Source organism: Lolium rigidum, chromosome 1, assembly GCF_022539505.1.
Source record: "Lolium rigidum isolate FL_2022 chromosome 1, APGP_CSIRO_Lrig_0.1, whole genome shotgun sequence".
NCBI lineage: Eukaryota > Viridiplantae > Streptophyta > Magnoliopsida > Poales > Poaceae > Lolium > Lolium rigidum.
Window position 1 is genome coordinate 198831497 of NC_061508.1, and position 18648 is coordinate 198850144.

An 18648-nucleotide genomic window follows, 5' to 3' on the forward strand; every position below is an offset into this window, starting at 1 on the left:
TTCACAAAAATGCTATTTCGTTTAATTTTTTTATCCATTTTTTTTCACTCCCTTTTTTTCACAATTTCTAATATTTCCGTTAGTCTCTAACTACACTTAATCTCTAGTCAATTACTTACCCTTGGTCAAACTTCCCGGTCGGTCACCCATCCTCACACTACTCCAACACTAGCACGCTTAACTTCCGGGTTCCTTTCCGTCCCACTTCCAAGTGCTTCGCGCGCATGTTGTTGATACTACTATCATATCAATCCTATTAACATGTTGGTCAATGTCACACTTCTTTATTATTTGTATTGCAAATAATTTTTTTAATAAACAAAAGTAATGATGTAATAATAATGTTGAATAAATAAATAAAATTAACTTTTTAATTTGTATTATTTTTATTTATTTTTAAAAAAATTAATATTTTTTTTGCCAAACCTTAAACCTGAAAATTTGAAAATCTTATAATTTGCTAAAATTAATAGTAATATTCTGGGATTCAAAAAATCTTATAATTATTAATTTTAATTTTTAAAAAATAAAGAAAATATAAAATTCTAAATTTTTGGGAAAAACCTAAAATCTTCCTGCTTTCATATTTTCATTTGGAATTTTGAGAATCTGAAATCGGATGTAACTTTTTCCACGGATTTTTTTGATATATTATACGTTTTTTTTCGACGTCGTATGCAAAAGTTATTACCGTTTTACCATTTTTCAAAACTTTTTTGCAAAAAAAGTGAAAATTCAATTTTTTTAATTTTCCCTAATAGTAGGTTGCATAACATACAAGAATCTGAAAACATTTTATTTTTTGAATTTTCTATCATTTTCTTTTCTATTTTACAGTGTCAAAAAAGGCGATCCACTGTGGGGGGGGTTGGAGCTGCGTGGGGAGCGTAGAAAACCTTAATACCGGTTCGTGACACGAACCGGTACTAAAGTGCTTTAGTACCGGTTCGTGTCACGAACCGGTATTAAAGGTCCTTACGAACCGGTACTAAAGGTCTACTAGTGCAACCGGTACTAATGCCCCCTTTAGTACCGGTTCGTAAGGGAACCGGTATTTATTGCTTAGATGGATGCCCATTTTTCTACTAGTGCAAGCTAGAATTGCCCCATCTTGACCTGATCTTGTCTTGTCTAATGGCATCGCCAGTGGCTCGACGCATCGCGGTCGTCTGTTTTGATCCACGTTGTAAACCCAAACTCGGCGGCCCGACCTAAACGGACCGAAGTGACCTGACCAATTTGAAGCCGAAATTTAGGTTGTAAATGTGTCACCGCGGACATCGGCGCAGAGTGATAGAGCTACTCGCTCAGCTCCCTCTCTGCTACTTCCACGTAGTTGGACAAGAACTCAAACACAGGGATTTGGTCTCGTGCTGCTTCATATAGATAGGAGTTTTCTTCTCTCTGTATTCTTAGAGCATCTCCAGTCGTGTTCATCAAACCGTTTCCCAAACATCGTTGGATCAAGCGTTTGGGGGATATGTTTCATTCATGCCGTGTTTAGGGGATGTTGCTTCACAGCCGCGTCCTCCAAACCCCGCTCCCAAACATTAAAATACTCTTTTTTTATTTTTATTTTTGCATTTTTATTTCAATAAAGAGAAGAAACATTCCACAGACTAATACATAATTGAGAACCGTGGTTTACATGAAGACATAGTTTAGAACATGGTTTTCCACAAACTAATACATAGTTTGAACCATGCTTGACACAAATATAAAATATTGTAAAATAACTAAACCTAACTAGGCCGGGCATCGAAGGTTTCGTGTGTTCGCTGCCAAGAAAGAACACTCGAGGGCACACCCAGTCACTTAAACTGGAAAATTCAGCTGTTAACGGTGCCCTTGTTGGTTCTTCCGAGGAAGAATAACCAGAAACCTCCGTGCATATTTTCGCTGCGAAGAAATAACACTCATCAGTCATCGTCCTCCTCGGCGCTGTCGCCGTGGTAGTGCCGGCGGCAACGTGTCTTGTCGAACAACTTGACGCTCATGTCCCTGTCGCCAAATTAGGAGAACACGAGCACGAAGCCGGCTTCGAGGCGGTGGTAGCACGTGAACTTCTCCCAGACGATGTGGAGGTACATCTTGCCACGTGCGTCGTAGCACATCCACGATCCAACGGCAGCAGCCGCAGGCATCCTCCCGCAGATGCAACGAGCACGGGCGCCCGTCGTCGGCGACGAAGTCGCCGAAGGTGCCTCTGGATGCCGTGTGGATCACCCTTGAGGACGACGAACTCGAACAACACGGGCCCCTCCTCTTCCTGCATGTCCGACGATGAGGACGATGACGGCGTCGCAGGCGATGGCGAGCGTGCAGCTCTGCTGCGGCCACGGCCATGACCACGGCCGCGACCTCGTCCTCCGCCTCTACCAGCCATGGCGTCGACTCTTGAGATGGTGGCGGCTAGGGTTGGGGAGAGAGGCGCTAGGGTTTGTGTGTGAGAGAGACGATGAGAGGCGGCCCTTTTTATAGGTCGGAGGGAGGCGGAGGAGCAGTGGCGCTCATTAACACCGGCACGCAGAGCTAGGCGCGACGAGACACTTCGCTGCGCCTCTGCGGAAACTGCACCGTCGTTGCGCGCCAATAACTTCCGTAGCGAGGTAGGCGACGGTTAGGCTAAAATTCAATGTGCCATTGATGCATCGGCCCCGCTACTCCCCGCCTCGCTTTTCGGTGTGTCCGGCGTCCCCAAAGCGTCCCCTTTTGAGCGGGGACGGGCTCGGGACGCCGAACACCATATCAAGCCGTGCCGGACAAAAAAGCGGCTTTGGGGGACGCGGTTGGGAACGGTTTTTTATCCGGCATGCCCAAATCCCTTTTGGGGGACGGTTTTGGAGACCCGACTCGAGATGCTCTTATTTCTTGAACTAAACATGCTGATACAGTGTTATAAGTAGGCTCATACTCCCCGCTAACCCAAGCACTAACATCACACCGGCCACTAACTTCACTGGTCATGCATGCGCTCACGCACCACACCATCTGGCCACGAATGCATACGTGCAGTGTAGATAACAGCAGGACATGCATAGCAGCTTCTCGCCACCGATGGCATCTCGCCAGCTCTCCGCTTCACACGGCCCAGCAGCATCTCACCTGCATCCCTCTGAACTAAACTGCACGACTAACTAGATGATTTACACTAACTACATGCAGATACAACGGAGAATCGAGATTAAAAAGCTAACACAGAATGCCCAAATGTCCACCTCTTCCGCCCCGGGCATGCCTGTCATCCAAAAGTACGAATTTCATCAATATTTGGCCAAACTTACCCATATTTACAAAGTCAGTTAATCCTAATTAAACGACGACCGTCGGCGTATCTACTAGCCATTGTGCGCCCTGTCATGGCCGGGCTACTCGCAGTCACACACTCACACGGCCTAATGGCCACCGGCCTGGCCTGATCGACCGGCACCATCGCGGTTGCCCGTCACGATTCCCGAGCCTCGCGTTCGTCCTACGCGAGGCGGCACTCCCTCTCGGTGCAGCGACGCTTGGTGCGAGAGACTGACATGATCTCATGCTTGTCGCGGTCGTGTTGGCCATTCTCCCATCTCTGTGGCCCTCCGCAAGGTGGCATCCCAGGAGGCTCTCTCCGCCAAAAGCGCCGACTGCGTCTCAATGTCGAAGCAAGCATGGTCCCTCTCCACCGCTTTCACCGCCTACGCAGTCGCTCCGCTCCATCTCGCGGTTCCCCCGGTCCACCCGCGGTTGGCTCTGTCACCTCGTCGCCACCAGTGGTTGGCGCGCTGGCACATGCAGGGTATGGGTACGGGTAGAGTCATCCCATATCCGTACCCGTCACCTTTAATCTTATCCATCACCCGTATCCATACCGTTAATGAGCACAATTTTTTTCCATACTCGTCACCCGATAGGGTAAATGGGTACCCGCGAGTAAAAATATCCGCACTTACACCACATCAAATTGACAAAAAAATATGACATGAGGTGAAACGATCCTAAATAGGGAACTAATCCTTACTAACCTACCAGCAATTGTGAGACCAAAAAGCGTGAGGTTCAACCTAGCTATGTGAAGGCGTGATTAGGGGTGAAAATTAAGTACTTTATAATATTATACAGCGGTCTACTTGTCAAATTTAGATGGGTACATGGGTACGTGGATATGGGTTCTACTATCCCATACCCGTACCCGCTCTATCCGATGGGTATGATATTTTTCTATTTACGAACCCATTGTCCCATACCCATACTCCTATTGGGTTTTTACCCGGCGGGTACGCAGGTCATGGGTACCCACTGCCATCCCTACGTGCCCGCTAGGGACCTCCAAGGTGGCAATAAGCCTAACCGCCCTCATCTCCGCGGAAGCTTGCCGCTCAGCGGCTCATGTCGCATTGGGCGGTGCGGAACGACTCGAGCAGAACCCACTGCTCATCGCTCATGTAGGGCGCGTCGTCGTCGAGATCGTCGAGGTTGTTGTCCTACCAAGTTTCGGCCATGTGCAGATACACCGCGATCCCTACCACCAGCGCCGAACGAGCCCCAACCAGCGTCGCATGTGCCTCGACCAGTTTGTCCTCGGCCATCGTGCGGCAATTCGACGCCACGGCAATCATTCGAGTCGACGTCGCAGATTCCACCTCGACCGCCTCCCTCTCCGCCCGCCTGGGCTCCGCTTCCGTGCACGCATGCTCCTCGGCCAAGGCCTCGAGAGCCGCGGCCTCTGGCTCCTCCCTATCCCCTCATGTATGGCCCAAACCTCTCCCCGTGGACCTCATCAGCAGCGTACATGGTGGTTTCCTACGCCTCGAACGCTTCCCGGATGGTGATCACAGCCGTGTCGGTGTAGTTGGGGTAGCGTTCACGCGCCAATCCTCGCCCAGGTAGTGTTGTGGTAGGTCATGAATGATGTGGTCTTGTTAGGGTTTGCCCTCCCCCCTGCGGCGGTACCCTCTTATAGCCACAGCGGGCAGCGCATTGGAAACCCAAAGCCGGCATGCAGGAAACGTTTGGGGCGGGAAGGCTCTCCCCACCCCAAACAAAAAAGGTGAGGGCACAGCCAATTTTGTGTCCACAGCCCAACACAAATGGACACATTTGGTACAAACGGACACATTTGGTGTTCGAAATGGGCCAGGCCGCTGGAGACGCCATAAGAAACTTCACAGGCAGCCCTACCCAATCCGGGTTCAGAAAACGTGCGCAGGTTCATCAGCATGCATTCTATCACCTCCAGGCTGGTCTTGAACAGTCAGACCTTCACATTTCGGGTGTAGATCCAGACGAACCAGCCAGAGTGGAGTTGAAATTTTTTGCAGAAGACGGATACTTCTATGATGGGAAACATACCACAACAGTTGAAATATTGGTGGGTACAAATCAGTTCAGAACATTACGACTGCTCTATGCTCGACAGCGCACAGCTTATGCCATCATTATACGAATCTGACGAGCAACTACATAGGAGAACGGGGAAGAACTGGATGCTACTAACTGAAAATCTAAGTTTACTCCTACAGCATTCAAATGGTTAGATATCTCCAGGACCGTTCCTTTCCCTATACACACCCACATAGAGATCGGTTTTAACTCGCCCCTCCGCCACAGCAGCAGCACTTGAAGCAGCCCCTGCAGCTGAAGGAGAGGCGGGCTGGGCACTTGCATTTTGGCAATGTGAAGCAGTTCCTCAGCCCATGGCAGCAGCTGCAGCTGAAGTTGCAGCTGGGGCAGGTCGGTTTGCGGACTCGGATACGGCAGCAGCAGTTAGTGGTGAAGGTGGTGGTTGTTGCGGTGTTCACGTGGTGCGCAGCCTTTGTTGGCTGCAGGGACTGTCGAATCTTCTTGAGCATTGTTTTTGTTGTGACACTTTCCATTTCACGGATGAACTTGGAGAGGTGGCGGATGAAGTCAGGGTACAGCTCCAGATTGCAGTGACCGCCCCCTTTGATCCATAGTGGATCATACGGCTCCCTGGCCAGTTTCCACAGCTCATTACCATGTGACCAGTTCACAACATCATCATCAGTCCCCTGCGAACATCGATAGGTATAATTAGATGCCCTTTCTACAAAACATAAAGTTGGTGTATAGGAAAAAATCAGGCTTCAATAACTAAAGAAAGAAAGTATACACATAAAAGCAAGTCCGTTACATAAATGGCTAGTGGTAAAATAGGACATCAATATAGAGAAGTGTTGTGAACTGAGGTGTGCCCGGGTGGTTAGGACGCGCTGAAACGTCCGCGCCCACCCACGTTCGAGCCTCCGCATTTGCAAATATGGGTCGCGCACCCATTTCCTCTAATAAAAACAGCGCTGAGGGTTTCTTCCCCTTACGGCAAATCATATAGAGAAGTGTTATCTACACCATGCATGTATCAACTATGGAAGGCATTCACGCTTGCTCATTGGCCCTGACTGAATAAAGAAATATAGTGTTGGCATTGTCCAGTTGACAACCCAACTATACGGGTCATTCCAATTCTATAACTTGGGAGAAATGTATGGAAATGCAGACAGGAGTAAGAATAGAATGCATTGCAGGTAATGTGATACGGAAATCCAATTGAAAGCCCAGCTATAATACATCCTATTTTTCGCGAAAAAGCACGGAAGTGCATGCATTTTGTATTGACAAGAAAACACCAAGGCAGGAACAAACAACCGACAAAAAAAACTAAACCAAGCACCAAGACAAACCAAAAGAAAGCGAAGAAACAAAACTATAGAAAAAAATAGGTCAATGGATCGTTGATCAAATCTATTTCTCATTCCTTATATTACGGCAAGCAAAGAAACACCAGAAGCTTTGTAAGTTGGTGGAGAATTTTCACGGTGAGCTGGATCTTGAAGTATCATAAAGTGGCGATCTTCGACAACAGGCAGCAAACCATTGCCAGCCTACTCAACACAACCAGGGTCGAGGCCAGTTTGTGGGAGAGTGGGAGCTGTTAGCCTAAATGCTCGGCTAACGGGAGTTTCTAGCTCTTAGACGCGTAGGGTTGTAATCTCGAAGGTGTCGGTCCAGTTTCGGACTTGTATATAAGTTTTCTTCTATTGAGGCATCGAGACGGAAGCTTTTGCGTTTTCTTGAATAAAATTTAGTGATGCATTTGTAATTTTGTATTAGGGAAACATTTGTTACAGCTTATAACCTACAAAGCTACACCAAATTTGTGGAGGATAATGCAGTCATACACTAAACTTAGGGGCGGTTATTTAATCTAGATCACTACAATTTAGTTGCCCTGACAAATGCAATGAATGCTTGCGTTACGAAGCAGCAAGACGTTTATACGATGTTGGGTATTTCTCAAAGGTTTGAAACTCAAAATGAGAGAAAAGCATCTGTTATTATTTACTGAAACAAGAGGCAAAGACCAATAGTAGCGAGCTAAGTCATGCTCACTAATCTCGAAACTAAGAATCTCCAGGTACAGCTACAGGCACTAAGACCGCAAGGTTCAAAATATTTACGATAAGTGGTCCCAGCAGGAAACAGGATGCCAAACCATCTGAATAAGAGATATGGAGTCATGGACAACACATGTTAACACCACCCAATTTTTCAGGAGCTATGAATTACTCAACTGGTACCAATCAAATTGTGACTGACAGGCTGGTACCAATCGAATTCTGACTGACAGGCTAAGTAGTAAAAGACTGAAAACAGGTAGTTACCGCCTTACCGGTGGGAACTATGACACTCTAGTTTTGAATGTGTAAATTACTGTATTGGATTGTAATTCAGTTGTACAAAAAGCTTGATCTTCTTGTCCTAGTTTTTTACAGCAGAGCCTGCCTCATGTGGCTACGCTATACATTTTCTGAGCTTAACCAGAGGGCAGAACAATGAAAGCCAAGCCATACAAAGTCTGGCACTGCCTATTATAATTTTTTACAATAGGCTGAATCAAACCAAATCAGTTCCTAAATTAGAACAATGTGTGCTAATCCATGAATTTTGCAAATAGATAAACATGTCATATAACATGAATAGGTTGCTTAATGTATAAACAAGCATGGAAAATATAGAAAAGGAGGTCCAAATGAGTTTGAACAGTCGAAACAAAGTAGAGAGGAGTAGAACAAAAGTGGCATTTATGGCTAACCACTAACAAATAATGCCAAATTTTACGCACGATGTTTTTGGTTAAGTATATTACTAATATAACAAGATCAATTAACCATAGAATCATTATTGTTTCTTATGGAAATATTATGGTAGTCCCTCCGATCCAAATTACTTGTCGAGGATTCAATGAACCTAGACATATTTTAGGCAACAATTGCCTAAATTTGCGACAAGTAATTTGGATCAGAGGGAATACTATCATTTATAACTTTGTATTACCATATCCATATATAGAAAAATGTTAATTTTTTTTTGTATCAGAGTCAAAATCTAAAACAACATAATAAGTAAAAAAGGAAATCTACCTGCGCAAAAGTTCTAGGTTGGTTGGATAATTACACATTAACCCAAGGCACTTTAGACCAAGTAACAATAGAATCATTATTATTCCTTATGGAAATATTATGGTACTATCATCTATAATTTGTAGTACCATATCCAAATGAAAAAATGGCAATTTGCATTAAAGATCGTGTTAAAATCAAAATAATGTAAATAATAATACATAAAAAGGAAATCTAGCCGCGTGAAAATTCTGAGATGGTTGGATAGCTACACATTAACCCAAGGCACTAATATAACTAGATCAAGTAACAGTAGAATCATTTTTGTTCCTTATCAAATTTTTATGGTACTATCATCTATAAGTTTGTATTACCATATCCGTATGAAATTGAAAATAATGGATTTTTTGCATTGGAGATCGAGTCAAAATCTAAAACAAAATAAATAATAATACATAAAAAGGGAAATCTAGCGGCACAAAAATTGTGGGATTGTTGGATAATTACACATTAATCCAAGGTCCAAAGAATATGTGTGGTCGAGTCAAAATCTAAAACAAAATAAATAATAATACATAAAAAAGGAAATCTAGCGGCACAAAAATTGTGGGACTGTTGGATAATTACACATTAATCCAAGGCCCAAAGAGTAAGTGTGGAACTAGCCATCTTGGTTTTCCACTTAAAAAACAGAAGTATGTTTATTTCTTAAGGATGACTTATTAATCTACATTATCTTATTCCTTACTGTATAGTTCTGTATTAACATTTTAATATGCAATGGTACCTTCATGTTCGATCCTACCTAATGAAAGGTTGTGACTTGTGAAAGAGTTTGCTTATTGCATTAATACATGGTCGACATATTACTTGGAGAAGTAGTTGCATTATTTCTCCCAGACTTGCAACAAGGAGCAGCAAGGACAACAACGAGACAAATATGCATAAGCAGCTAGCCAGCTACAATGTTCCAACTATTAATGTAGAAAACTCGAAGGTGCTAGAACCTGTAACAAACTGTCCAAGAACACAAGTATGTAGAAGACAAGTTTGAATTATTTTGGTAGTAAGAGACTTACATGAATAACAAGCACTGGGCATTTCACCTTCTTTATTTTTTTGACATTCTGCAAAAGCAAGTTAGCTGGACATTAGTTAAAGCCACTCTTAAGGCACAAAAGGTACAGACTGAAATGGAATACTCAATTCGAGATGCTTACTTTGTAAATGTCAAAGCAGAAAGTAAAGTTCACATGGCAAACAACACGGAGGCCTGACAATATAGCACTGTGGAGAACCACACCACGTAATCTTGGCAAACGAGAGGCTAAGTGCAGTGTTGGCCCACTCCCAACAGATTGTCCATACAAGATAATGTTTTCCTGGCTTATTCCATACTCAGTTTCTAAGCACTGGTAAACTGCTTCAATATCTGCATATGTATTCTCTTCACTTGGCTGTGCTTCAAATAAAAAACACACAAAGTCCTTTAACAAAGTGCATTTCTTCAGGTAGAAATATGGGCATGCATATGCTCAGTGCAAATGCCAGTCAGGTTGCAGTAATTCAAAGTGAAGTGTCATATGATTTAGATCAAATAAGCACATATTAGACAAGAAAGCATTGATATCCAAAAAATTTGAAGCATAAAAATTTCAAATAACACCGTACATAAATTTTTTGAAGCATAAATTCTCACTATATTTGAATGCAGGGACCTGATAACAGAAACAATCAACTTTACATGATCTCCATCTTAAGGGTGAAGCAGCAGTACATGAACTTGGAGAAAATGCATAGATATTTGATAGAGATTTCTATCTATTACCGTTCAGGACAAATGTATAAAGGCATGCCCACATATTATTTAGCCAGAAATTTACAATGGGATGCGTTGCTGAAGACAAAATTTGTGGACAATATAAAAGGTCTGGCCATGATGTGCCAGGAATGCACCAGCCAGAGGCATGGGCCAAACTTGCTCAGTTATAGATAAATGCAGCATGTTCTTGGAAACTGAAACTAAACCACATTTCTCGAGGTATCTAGAGTACATATATAAGTTTATATTATCAGTGCAAACACTACTGTTAGGCAGATATCACCATTCCATGCCTGCGTTAGTCAATGAAGGAAACTAAAATCTACCCAAATTAAGCAACTATTCAGTATACGCCAAACTATCAACGTGCAGCGGAGTCGAACATGTAATTAAGCAGTGTTCACTAACGGTAAATAAGTTACTTACCTTGCCAGTAGATGCTCCGTACCCCGAGTAGTCATATCTGCAATTATCAAATTACAAAGTTAATCACATCAGCATTTCTGCACAGCAATTCTTGTGCACCTCCAGAACACATTCAAATATATATAGAAGGAAAAAGAAAAAAAAAAGCCATGCTGGAAAAAATAACTGGTGTGGTTGTAACTGAGGATACAAGATACTCCGAATGAGAGTCATGACTATATACGTACTAATTTACACAATTGGTACTAAAAAAGGCTATTTTTTTTCCTTGGTATCTTAATATAGCTTGCGGATCTCCGCGTGTTCCTGGAAAATAGCTGCCGCGTTAACTAAATCTAGTCGGCATTTGGCACAAAAAACGGAAGGGCTGAAAAAAGTGTCAAGTCAACAATTCTCCATATTCTATAAAGCTATGAATTCCTAGCTACCCAAAATTCTAGGAGCAACAAATATAAAAAACAAGGTTCCCCCTCCACATCCCCGCCACTTCAGTCAACGAAACGTCATTTTCGTCGCCAATTCCATCAAACCAAATACTACATTATTCAACATAGCACACAAGCACTGCTCTTGCTTGATATCAAAAAGGCACAGTTCGTGGTGCACCGCAAAATTCAGAAACTGAAAAGAAAAACAATCTGTGGTATATCAGCAGGAAATGCATGGCGCCGTTGCACAAAAAAAAAAGTAAAAATTGTCAGCAGTTAAAGGTATCATTGCAAGTGACTGAAAGAACAGATCAAATAAAATGCAAGGAAAACAGAACAATGCAGCACTAACCCCATTAGATTGACCTTGAGATTGACCTTGAGCTGCACGAAGAGATCGTAGAGCTGTCCGAGATCGGCGGCGTTGCCGTGCGAGTAGAGCACGGTGAGGCGCGCGCAGGGGTTCCTGAGGTAGAAAGCCACGACCTTGTTCCCCCTCCTGGTGTCGACGAGCAGCACGTCCATGGCGTTGTCCCTGGGGACGCCCGAGGCGACGAGGCGGCCCGTGGCCTCGTCCTTGCGGACGGCGTACGTGGGCGGGTCCGGCGGGAAGAAGGCGAACCTCGCCGCGAGACTGGACACCGAGCACCCCGAGAGCATTGGTGGCAGCGCTCAGTCATCGACGGGCGGCGATGCTGCTGCTGCTCATCAGAGGGATGCTCTCCCCCCTCCTCCTCCTCTGCCACCCACGCACGCACGCAGGATCAAACGGATCGAAAAGAAAATTGGAGGTTGCAGGGGACCGCAAAAAGGGAGGGATTTGCGCAAGAAAGGCGGCGCCTCTTGGCCTTACTTTTGTTTTTCTTGGATCAAATCGAATGAAACTTTGGGGGTGGAAAGGGTTAAAGAAAGGAATTGTGGGGTGGAAACCGCGGCTGGTTGCTCAAACTCTATGGATCTTCCCTCCCCTAATTGATCAAGAATCGAGAAGGGAGTCGCTCACTCCCCCATGGTGATTGGCTGACACCCCCCGAAGTCGTACCAACCAAAACTGTAGGCTTGGTTTGTTGGAGGTTTTGCGAGGGTTTATTGCAAAGGGGGGTAATGGCGAGCATGAACCAGAAGAGAAGAGAAGAGAAGCGGAGGAGGAGGAGGAGGAAGAAGAGCGAGGAGGGCTGGAGGGTGTGGACAGCGCACCAGCACCACTAGCACTAGCAGAGGTCCGGCTGAGCCACGCTGCTCACTGCCATTTATTAGTCATGCTGCACAGAGACAGAGAGAGGAAGAGGACAGAGGGGGAGGGTGAGAGAAAGAAAGAGAGAGAGAGATGCTGCTCCGGTGTGTGCGTGCGTCGGAGAGAGAGTGGAGTGTGTGCGCGAGCGTGTGTGTGTGTGCGCGTATGGAGGTATGTGCAGCGCGCGTGTAGCGAGCGCAGGAGCAGGACTAGTAGGAAGATGATGAAATGAAACTGGAACAGGAACAGGACAGCAGAAAGCGCAGGGGATCCCCACACCTTTGCGAAAGATGTTCTTCCTTTCTTCACATGTTCTCGCAGGGATTTTCTCACGCCGCACGCACGCACGGATGGGGATGCCCGTCCGGGATCACGACGGGAAGGACACAAATTTCATGTTTTTTTGTCAGTTGGATTTTGAACATTCTAAACAAAACACTACTACTAGTGCAGATTTCATTTAGGGAGTATTTTTTTTCACTGAATAGAGATACTACTAATTAGTGTGGCAGATGGACGTGAGAAAGTCTTAATGGCAGGTGACGTTACTTTAAGGTGAGCTGCAGCCTGTACATGCAGTGGATTAATTGCGAGATGAGTGGTGCACACCCGTGCAAAATTGGACGTTTCTCCATTTCTTGCTGCTGCCTGGGGTTCCCACGATGTTTCTTCGTCTCTCTGCTTCACCGTGCATACACTCTTAGTCTAGGACCACACGGCCTGGAAGAACCGCTCGTGGACATTGCTACCCGTGGGACGACGGATGGACGGCTAGGATGGATGGGCTGACAATAAAAACGAGGGAAATATTTGGACGGTTGTGAGATGACGACAAGGCACCATTCAATGTACTCACCGCATCTTCAATAGGGCGACGTATATCGGACGTCTAAAATGTCCACACCTCCGTTTGCGTCGGTCTAAATGATCGAAAACGACCGCGCGTCCATTTGCATCGGGGGTGCCTCACCGGCACGACGCATTTTTTTGGATTTTGCCCTTTTTAACATAAAAACATAATCTACATAGTGAAGAAAGGAAAATATAAAATATAAAAACTAACGTCTGCGCCTGCGCCTACTCCTCGTCGTCGTTGTATGGGGGACGCCGGCAGTGCATCCTCCATTTGGGGACGTTGTTCCCACATTGGTTCCTCCCAAACGGCGGCCCCCCAATTTATTTATTTTTACAATATTTTGAAACAACATATCAATCACATTTTATTCATACAATCACACAAATAGAATTAAATTATTCATACAATCAATCAAACAAATAGTACTTAAATTATTCATACAACCCAACAAACAAATAGTACTTAAAGTATTCATACATGCAAACAAATAGAAATAAAATCATGCATTGTTGGCGGATCCTCTCCTCACCCACAAATGCGCGACTAGATCCGCCTTCAGTCCGTGCATGGACACCGCATCTTAAATTTCATTGTGCATATGAAGAAAAGCAAGCAAATTCGTGGGGTACATGCTCTACCTCGGCTAGTGGCCCTTGATAATCAAATGGATGATCATCTTGTGCGTCGCACTCGCTCTCGATGATCATGTTGTGGGTGATCACACAGGCGTTCAACACCTCCCACATTTGAGCCTCAGGCTAAGTGAGAGCAGGGTAACTGACAATGGCGAAACGCTGCTGAAGCACCCCAAAAGCACGCTCAACATCCTTGCGTGCTGCTTCCTGGCATGTTGCAAAATAGGCTTCCATCTCGTTTGATGGAGAGGTAGCGAGCTCTGTTCCGGGCGAAACAGCGGTCGCCGGTCGAGGGGGTGGTGGCTGTGTCGATGGACGGCGGTTCCTAGACAGTCGGCGGTGTTTATTGCAAGCAGGGGGCGCGATGGCGAGGGCGACGGTGGCGATCTAGAGGGGTGGGAGTCGGCTCGGGTGTGTGTAGGAGGGGGCGCGGCGGCGACGACGACGGTGGCGATCTAGAGGAGTGGGAGTCGGCTCGGGTGTGTGTAGGAGGTGGGAAATCGGTGTGTCCGGGCTGCCAGACGGAGCCCACGCTCGTTCTGACGCACGTGCCGCGAGGTGCCGGCGCGCCTGATTCGCGCCCTTGGCGAAGGGGCCGGTACGAGGTTGCCGGAGATTCTATTGGGCTCGACAATTGGCCGGCGCCGTTTGGGGCGCACCGGTGCGAGTCCATTTTCGCTGTCGGACCCCAAAATGCTATCAGGGCCGCTATGGGGGGCGCCGGTGGAGATGCTCTTACTCCATGAGACCCGGCAGCATGATACCGGTGGCGTACCGGGGCAGCGGCGGCCGCACCAGTCGGTCCACCTCCGAGACGAGGACGCCGAGCCTCTCGATCTCATTGTCGGTCATCGTCCCCGGGAAGTTGAACTTTCGGCCCTCCGCTATGGCCGCATGCCATTCGTGGAAAATGCAGGCGACGAGGACGTCGATGTCGTCCTTGGCCTCCTCGTTGTGGTAGGCCAGCGCGTCGCAGTCCTCGTCGGCGTCGTCGTCCTGTGGAGGCGCTGGCGGCTATCGTGTTCGACGATGATGCGGCGGTGGCCGCTCGAACGGGAAGTCCATGTCGCCGAGGAAGCCCGTCTGCCGCCTGCTGGCGTGCAGTTGACGTGGGAGTTAGAAATCTTTGTGGTGTAACTTTTCTTCAGGTCCCCGGCAACGGCGCCAGAAAACTGTCTTGATGGCGTGTAAGACACACGTCCGTTGGGAACCCCAAGAGGAAGGTGTGATGTGTACAGCGACAAGTTTTCCCTCACAAGAAACCAAGGTTATCGAACCGGTAGGAGTCAAGGAACACGTGAAGATTGTTGGTGGCGGAGTGTAGTGCGGCGCAACACCAGGGATTCCGGCGCCAACGTGGAACCTGCACAACACAATCAAAGTACTTTGCCCCAACGTAACAGTGAGGTTGTCAATCTCACCGGCTTGCTGTAAACAAACGATTAGGTGTATAGTGTGGAAGATGATGTTTGTTTGCGAAGAACAATAAAGAACAAGTATTGCAGTAGATTGTATTTCAGATGTAAAAGAATGGACCGGGGTCCACAGTTCACTAGTGGTGTCTCTCCCATAAGATAAATAACATGTTGGGTGAACAAATTACAGTTGCAATTGACAAATAAAGAAGGCATAACAATGCACATACATATATCATGATGAGTACTATGAGATTTAATCAGGGCATTACGACAAAGTACATAGACCGCTATCCAGACATGCATCTATGCCTAAAAAGTCCACCTTCAAGTTATCATCCGAACCCCTTCCAGTATTAAGTTGCAAACAACAGACAATTGCATTAAGTATGGTGCGTAATGTAATCAACACAAATATCCTTAGACAAAGCATTGATGTTTTATCCCTAGTGGCAACAAGCACATCCACAACCTTAGAACTTTCGTCACTCGTCCCGCATTCAATGGAGGCATGAACCCACTATCGAGCATAAATACTCCCTCTTGGAGTTACAAGTATCAACTTGGCCGAGCCTCTACTAGCAACGGAGAGCATGCAAGAACATAAACAACACATATGATAGATTGATAATCAACTTGACATAGTATTCCATATTCATCGGATCCCAACAAACACAACATGTAGCATTACAAATAGATGATCTTGATCATGATAGGCAGCTCACAAGATCTAACATGATAGCACAATGAGGAGAAGACAACCATCTAGCTACTGCTATGGACCCATAGTCAAGGGGTGAACTACTCACACATCGATCCGGAGGCGATCATGGCGATGAAGAGTCCTCCGGAAGATTATTCCCCTCTCCGGCAGGGTGCCGGAGGCGATCTCCTGAATCCCCCGAGATGGGATTGGCGGCAGCGGCGTCTCTGGAAGGTTTTCCGTATCGTGGCTCTCGTGCATCGGGGTTTTCGCGACGAAGGCTTTAAGTAGGCGGAAGGGCGGAGTCGGAGGGCTGACGGGGGCCCCACACCATAGGGCGGCGCGGGGCCCACCCAGGTCGCGCGGCCCTGTGGTGTCGGCGCCCCGTCGCCCCACTTCGTTTCCCTTTCGGTCTCCTGGAAGCTTCGTGGAAAAATAAGACCCTCGGCGTTGATTTCGTCCAATTCCGAGAATATTTTCTTTGTAGGATTTCTGAAACCAAAAACAGCAGAAAACGACAGAATCGGCTCTTCGGCATCTCGTCAATAGGTTAGTGCCGGAAAATGCATAATAATGACATAAAGTGTGTATAAAACATGTGAGTATCATCATAAAAGTAGCATGGAACATAAGAAATTATAGATACGTTTGAGACGTATCACCGCCTCGGATCGTCCTCGGTCTGGCGCCAGCTGTGCCAGCTATTGGAGTCAATGGCGAAGGCGGGATCGGCGCGGAGGTCCGGTGGCAGGTACCGCTGCCTGCGCCGGATCTCGGCGCTCCTACCTGGCTCGCGCAGAGGCACGGGCGGGACAGGCACCCGGAGGTGGGTGAGCCGCCACCCGCCACCAGGCAGGTGCACGTCCCGCCAGCCGTCGCACGGCGTCCAGTTCTAGTGCATGAGTCGCACCACCTCGACGGGCAGTGGCACCCTGTTCGGTTGCGCCTCCTTCTTGGTGCCGCTGTCGAACGCCTCGAAGTCGTTCTTCTTCTTCCCCATGGTGATGCAGCAGCGCGCAGTGGTGCGGGTGAGAGCGGAGGTGTCGGTGGTGTGGGTGATGGCAGGGACGATGTCGGTTTAAAGAACGGGCGCGCGCGGGACACGATGTCATTGATGGTGGCGCAGAAGCCCAGCCGCCGCCCGCCAGTGCGCATGCATAAGAAGCAGCCGCGACATTAATGGCAAAGGCTACGGGGCAGACACAGACGCGGAAACGATGACCGCCGAAGCGGTGGCCGCGAAAGTGATGCGCTCGATACAATTGAAAGTGCATGGAGCCCCCATGTGTGGTTTTGGTAATTAATGACAATCCCTATGGACTAATGTTTGCATTGAGTTATATTTGTAGGTGTTGTCCATAGGCAATGCTTGAACCATATGTTGGCTTCAAGGTTGCAATAAGAAGAAATTGATGAAGGATATCAAGTGTCAAGTATGTCTTGAAGATGAAGATGAAGTGAGCTCTCAAGGTTAACTTCAAGACATCAACGAAATGAAGTGCAAGTTCAAGATGAGCCATCTCGAAGAGATCCTTTGCTTGAGTCTTGTCATCCTTATGGTGATCATGGATATGTGAAGATGCGCCGAAGAAGAAGCTCTCCCATGGTGAATTATGGGGGAGCAATCCACAAGACTTCGTCAAGCAAGCACAATCAAGAAAGACGTTCCATCTTGTTGAGGTCAAGATCGTCGTCATCGAGTTCAAGTGGAATGCGCAAGTATAAGGTTTGCTCTTGATAGGGTTTCTTTCTCACCGGTCTCATAGTGTAGTTGGAGACCGGTTTATAGTTTAGTTGCCGTACTATCAAGAGGGCTCTCGAGTGAGTAACTCGATCGTATCATTCGGAGAGAGCTTAAACCTTTGCATCCTTGCATCATCTTTCTTGGTTGATTATTTGTACCTTATCCATGTGATGTTTTAGAGCTTGTGCTTATTCTCATGACAAGCTCTAGTTCATCGAAAACGGATTTCGCATAGATCACTTGTTGCGTTTTCGAGTTTGGTTCATCATCTTTCTTGGTTTTATTTGGATCTTATCCATGTGATGTTTTAGAGCTTGTGCTTATTCTCATGACAAGCTCTAGTTCATTGAGAATGGTTTTTGCATGGGCAACTTGTTGGATTTTCAAGTTTGGAAGTTTTACCGGTATGTCTTTTTTAGATAGGTCAAACCTTTCATCATTTGTTTCTATCCTCCCTTGTTGGACTATGATGGTTTCCTGCATGATCTTGTAGAGCTTGTTCCTAGCTTCAAAACAAGCCCAAGATCATCAAAATCGGAGTCCGGATGCAAAAGTTATGCCCGTTTTAGTTTTGGTGATTCTGCAGTTTTCTGGGGGGCGGATAATCCGGCCCGAAGGCCAAAACATGGACAATATCCGGCCAAATATCCGGCCCGAGCCAGGGGCGATTTCGGGGGGCGGATAATCCGGCCCGGGGCGGATTTTCCGGCCCGGGAGGCCCCAAACGGTCATATTTCGTTGGGAGGGGTATATAAGACCCCCTTCTTCCTCCTTGGGCTGGTTGGTTCACTTTCTCTCTCCCCTCCATTGTTGTACTTCAAAGCTTGCCCTAGTTCTTGATTCCTCCCATGATTCTTGCATATTCTTGATGGAAAAGAGAGAGGAGATCTAGATCTACATCTTCACCAATCAAATCCCTCTCTTTGTGAGGGGAACCCACTAGATCTTGATCTTGGAGGATTTTGTGTTCTCCTCTTTGTTCTTCC

General features: G+C 46.5%; 1 protein-coding gene across 1 annotated transcript; it reads right to left on the reverse strand.

Moving 5' to 3' along the window:
* Nucleotides 1-5567: 5567 nt before the first annotated feature.
* Nucleotides 5568-11735, reverse strand: LOC124654215 (alpha/beta hydrolase domain-containing protein 17C-like). The gene is made up of 5 exons (XM_047193236.1): nucleotides 11428-11735; nucleotides 10648-10684; nucleotides 9620-9856; nucleotides 9479-9526; nucleotides 5568-6011 (listed from the first exon to the last, which is right to left on the reverse strand). The coding sequence occupies exons 1-5, from the start codon at nucleotides 11733-11735 to the stop codon at nucleotides 5568-5570; spliced, it is 1074 nt and encodes a 357-aa protein (XP_047049192.1).
* Between the last annotated feature and the right edge of the window lie 6913 nt (nucleotides 11736-18648).

Coding starts and splice junctions, on each gene's coding strand:
- LOC124654215 (XM_047193236.1), bottom strand. CDS start 11,735: ATGCTCTCGGGGTGCTCGGTGTCCAGTCTCGCGGCGAGGTTCGCCTTC. Junction 10,685..11,427: donor CTCAAGGTCAATCTAATGGG/GTTAGTGCTGCA, acceptor TGATAATTGCAG/ATATGACTACTCGGGGTACG. Junction 9,527..9,619: donor TCTGCTTTGACATTTACAAA/GTAAGCATCTCG, acceptor TTGCTTTTGCAG/AATGTCAAAAAAATAAAGAA.